Raw genomic sequence first — 5789 nt, 5'->3', positions numbered from 1 at the left:
AATCCAAACACAAAATAACTTATTTATAAGTTATTTTTAACAGAGTCATTTACTGTTTAAGTTATTTTATCAAAAGGAGCTTAATTAAGTTGGTTACGCAAACTGAGCATAAGTATTAAGAGAAGTGCTAGAAGACCAATAGATTTTGTGATTTATAGTCATTAATTAATCATCATAAATATTTTTAATGGTGTGAAATTACTATTTTTTTAATGATTAATTACTGACCAAATTTTAATAAAAATGCTTACCTCTAAACTTTCTCAAGTATTAATTATGCAATGCAAGTTATGTATGGTATTTGTTTTGTGCTAGTTTCTACAAATCACAATAAATACTATCAAACAAGTATTTCAAATCAATCGCATTCATGGTAGCAAGTCAGAAGTTATCGTAAATGAGAAGTACTATCTATTTGCAGTGTTTTACGGTTTACACCCTTATAATTGTAATATATTAAAAATTGAAGCATATTATTATTATCCCATGGGGTGCTCTCTATAAATTTGCATTTACTCTTGGATTGGAAGCATGCAGCGTACCACACACATACCCAAATCCTCTCCTTCTTCCAACATCAAATAAAAAAATCTGAACTTTCTGAAATGGGGTGGTTTGCATTGCCATCTTTTGTGCTGACACTCTTGTTACTCATCATTCATACTCCATCTTACACATCCTCATCATCAGTGTTGCCATTGTGTAACCATGATGACAGCTCAAACTTGTTCCAATTCAAGAACTCATTTGCCGTCAACACTTCATTCTTCGAACACTTGTGGTGGCGGTGGCAGGCGGAGTTTTATTGTTCATCTTATCCCAAGACAGCATCCTGGAACAACAATACTGACTGTTGCGAGTGGGATGGTGTCACGTGCGACACCACGTCAGGGCACGTGATTGGCCTCGACCTCAGTTGCAGCATGCTTAAAGGTGAACTCAATTCCAACAGCACACTCTTCCATCTCACTCATCTTCAACAACTCAACCTCGCTTACAATGATCTCTCTGCCTCTCCACTCTCCTCTAGAATCGGTGACCTTGCGGCTCTCACTCATCTCAATCTCTCAAACTCAGCATTGGGTGGTGATATTCCCTTCACAATTTCTCACTTGTCTAAATTATTCTCACTTGATCTCTCACGTACAGAAACGCTAGATGAAATGGGATATAGCAAATTGAGAATTGATCCATCCACATGGAACAAACTCATTCTAAACACCACTAACTTGAAAGAGCTAGTTCTAGATGAGGTAAACATGTCTTCCATCGGAGAAAGTTCACTGTCTTTGTTGATGAATTTGTCATCTTCTTTGGTTTCATTGAGTCTTCGACACACTAAGTTGCATGGGAATTTTCCAATCGGCATACTTGGTTTACCTAATCTCCAAGAACTAACTTTGTCAGATAATCAAGACCTCAAAGTTGAACTTCCAAAGTCTAACTGGAGCACTCCTCTAAGGATCTTGTATCTCACTGACACAGTATTCTCAGGAGAAATACCTGATTCCATTGGCCATTTGAAGTCTCTTAACCAACTATCTCTGGGGAGTTGCCAATTTGATGGATTGGTACCTCTTTCTTTGTGGAACCTCACTCAACTAACTGTGTTAGGCCTTGCAGAAAACACACTTCATGGTGAAATCCCATCTTTGCTTTCAAACCTCAAACATCTCACCGTCTTAGATCTTAGTGCTAATAATTTCAATGGTCATATCCCAGATGTGTTCCACAACCTCACCAAATTAGAATCTTTGTCACTTGATTCTAACAGTCTAGGAGGTCAGCTGCCGCCATCATTGTTTTATCTAACCCAACTTTCTGATTTAAGTTTATCAGCTAATAATTTAGAAGGCCCAATTCCAAGCAATATCACTGAACTCTCAATATTAAAATTTCTTTATTTGGACCATAATTTATTAAATGGGACAATCCCAGATTGGTGTTTTTCTTTGTCTTCATTGACATATATGGATCTTAGTAACAACAAGTTCGTAGGACCAATCGGTAAATTCTCGACTTATTCTATGGAAACGTTGTCTCTCTCTGATAACAAACTCCAAGGTAGTTTTCCAAATTCAATATTTGAACTTGAAAATCTAACAGAGTTATATTTATCATCAACTGAGTTGAGCGGTCATGTAGACTTTCACCAATTTTCAAAGCTCAAATCTTTAGAAACTCTTGATATATCTTACAATAATTTTCTCTCTATTAATTTTGATAACAATAATGTTGACTATTTCTCACCTAGCCTGGCCTATGTAGATCTTTCTCATAACAAAATTGACGGGGTGATTCCCAAATGGTTTAGTCGTAATCTCTTGCACAAATGGAAGAACATTTACTATATAGATCTTAGTTTCAATCGGCTGCAAGGAGAACTTCCAATTCCACCAAATGGCCTTCAAATATTTTCAGTCTCAAACAACAACTTCACTGGTACCGTTTCTTCAGCATTTTGCAATGCAAGCTCCCTCAGTGCACTCATCTTGTCTCACAATCATTTGTCTGGCTTGATTCCTCAGTGTCTGGGAGCATTTCTTTCTCTCAGTATTTTGGATCTACAAGTGAACAACTTTCATGGAAGCATACCAACAAATTTTTCTCAAGGCAACCAATTTCAAACTATAAAATTGAACCACAACCAACTAGAGGGTTCAATACCAAAGTCTTTAGCTAACTGCACATCGTTGGAAGTTTTGGATCTTGCAGAGAATAACATAGAGGATGTGTTTCCCAGTTGGCTAGAAACGCTTCAGGAGTTAAAGGTACTCAGTTTACGAGCAAATAAGTTTCATGGTACCATCACTAGTTTGAGTGCCGAACATCCATTTCCAAAGTTGAGAATATTTGATGTTTCCAACAACAAATTTAGTGGCCCTTTGCCAACCTCATTCTTTCAGAATTTTCAAGGAATGAAGGATTTGAATGATAGTACTCATCATCCTCCTGGTTTGTCATACATGACTGTCAGCTCGAGAACAACATACAATGATTCAGTAGTGGTCATTATCAAAGGTCACTCCATGGAGCTAGTTAGAATATTAACCACTTTCACAACTATAGACTTGTCAAATAACATGTTTGAAGGAGGAATCCCACATGTCATTGGAGAATTAAGTTCTCTCAAAGGACTTAACCTTTCTTACAATAAAATCAGTGGTATGATTCCAGAAACTCTGGGAAATTTAACAAGTTTGGAATGGTTAGACCTCTCGTGCAACCAATTGAAAGGTGAGATTCCTATGGCTTTGACAAATTTGAATTTCCTATCTGTCTTGAACCTTTCTAAAAATCAATTGGAGGGAATGATACCAACAGGAGAACAATTCAATACATTCCAAAATGATTCCTACAAAGATAATCCAATGCTTTGTGGATTCCCTTTGTCAAAGTCATGCGGCAATGATGAAGAACAACCACCTTCAGTGTTTGCTGAAGCAAAAGAATCATTATTTGGGTGGAAGTCAGTAGCAGTGGGATATGGATGCGGAGTGGTATTTGGGATGTTCCTTGGAAGGTTGTTTATGAAGACTGCTAAACCCCTGTGGCTTGCCAGACTTCTTTGTGGATATAATTAACAAAACAAGCGCAGGAGAGGCCATGCAGATAAGAGACTGTGTTAGCTTCATGTGTTTTCCTTTTATTTTTTTTAATTATTTTTCTGTAATGATGTGAGTTACTCTGTTTTTTTGAATAAAATATACTATTTCTATTAATGAATAGATTATAGATGAATCATCTATTATTTCAACTTCTTGTGAATTAACGATCAATAAGAAAACCTAACTATTGATCTGTTGCTCTTGTTTTAAATCAAAATAATTTATCATGAGAGTGTTTTCGACTAGGATCATTTTATGTAAATGGTACAAAAAATAACTCGGTGCCCTTTTTTAGACAAATGCAGTAAAAATTCAGATTTGACATTAAATCTAAAAAATTAATTAAATATGTAAAATATAAAATAATAATATAATTTAAATCATAAAATCACATGAACTAATATAAATTTTTAAAATCAACTGATCTATGTATATTTGTATATAAAAAAAATTAATAGTTAAATTAAAAGTTTAACTATGTAAGACTATAAATTTACGTAAAATAGAGATAATTAATTAAGACTAATTTTGCTCACACAAAATTACGGATCTTTGAACTTTCTTTGCTCGTATATTACATTTCATGTGAAAATTCTTAATATAAAACATCATATTCTCAACTGTTATTGTTAACTAATTGTATGCTTTTATTTAATATATTTTGAATTTTAAATCAATATAAAATAATCAAAGCCCTTTTAAAAAAGATGTTCATCTACATTTTAAAAAAATGGTGGATTCTACTGTTCGTGAAATAATATGTAATTTATTTTGTATGATATGTCACTTTTTAATTGGTTATTAGGTTAACCATGATTAGACTATTGTATAATTAAATTAATTTTTAAAATGAATAATTATGTAATTTTTTAAAGTATTCATTTTTAAAGTATTCATTTATGTAATGGCTTTAAGTCTTTCACTTCTGTAAAAGGGTGATGTTAGAATTCACCAAAGATCGAACTCTTGACCTTTTGAATTATCATGTCATGAAACCACTCATCTCAAAAGCTTAAGCCGATAGAAAAAGGAAACACTAATGGTTATATCTCTAATACTGAATCCAACATCCTAAATCTCATTGTACACATTGTACAAATATTCCATTGGTTCCTTACACTTTTCCATTATATATTTATCTCTTTTAAAAATTTAATTATAATATAATCTAACTATGATTAAGATAGTAACTCAAATTAAAAATAAATATCTAATTAAGATGTGATATTATAAAAAATAATTTACATATTATTTTAGAAAAAATTGTTATATACGTGAAATTAAATTAGACTGTGAATATATAAAACTAATTCTCAATTTATATGATATATATAATTTTAGACTTCTAATTTAGTAGGAATGACGTTTTAAAAACACAGTAAGATTATTGTACATGACATTATATATATGATTTCGTTTATAGAAACCGCCAATTCTTTTTGGTAAGAATTTTAGTTAGAGAAAATATGTTTTAAAATTTTAAATAGATGGTGAGGAAGAGTCGGACTTCTTCAACTCTTAGCACACTGAGTCTGAGGACTTGAGCATTGATGAAAAAGATTTGTCGCTTTGATTAAGTGTGATAGGAAATTTGAAAGGAATTGAAGAAAAATAAAAATAAAAATAAAAATATTTTGTGTATTGGTCATCACTCTTAATATGTTTATTGACTTATTCCTTCTTCATTTTCCATAGTCCATATCATGCAACTTTCCTGGTTATTACTTATTAGAGTAACTTGTTATTTAACGCGCTTTGTGGAAAATCAGTGTCCAAAACAATATATTATCCTAGCTGGCCTTATTTTCGTAAATCGAAATTAGTATTTGCCGTGTATTTTTTTTTAAATTTTTACATATATATATATATATATATATTTATATATATATATATTTTGTTTTTGTATATCAAATATTTTTTTTATAGGTTCCTAGATATATTATTATTCTTCAAATACTATATACGTATTTTTAAGTTTTAGATGTCGAAATAGCTCACCACCTCTGACTTACAACTTACAACTACAGCATAAGACTTTATGGTAGGGTGTTACAGAACTTTCATTAAAATTTGAGTTTCCAGCTTCCAATAATCAAACAGAATATGAAACCATAATTGCTGGCTCGAGGCTAGTAAAAAAAATCGAGACCACAAAGTTAGTCGTTTTTAGTGACTTTCAAG

The 5789-nt window shown here is 32.3% G+C and overlaps 1 protein-coding gene across 1 annotated transcript; it reads left to right on the top strand.

Moving 5' to 3' along the window:
• Window positions 1-507: 507 nt before the first annotated feature.
• On the top strand, window positions 508-3740 carry LOC107496808 (receptor-like protein 7). Its single transcript, XM_016118139.3, has one exon. The coding sequence runs from the start codon at window positions 606-608 to the stop codon at window positions 3582-3584; it is 2979 nt and encodes a 992-aa protein (XP_015973625.1). The 5' UTR covers window positions 508-605; the 3' UTR covers window positions 3585-3740.
• Window positions 3741-5789: the final 2049 nt, after the last annotated feature.

The sequence above is a fragment of the Arachis duranensis genome, chromosome 7 (assembly GCF_000817695.3).
Source record: "Arachis duranensis cultivar V14167 chromosome 7, aradu.V14167.gnm2.J7QH, whole genome shotgun sequence".
NCBI lineage: Eukaryota > Viridiplantae > Streptophyta > Magnoliopsida > Fabales > Fabaceae > Arachis > Arachis duranensis.
This window is presented reverse-complemented; position numbering and strand designations above follow the sequence as displayed.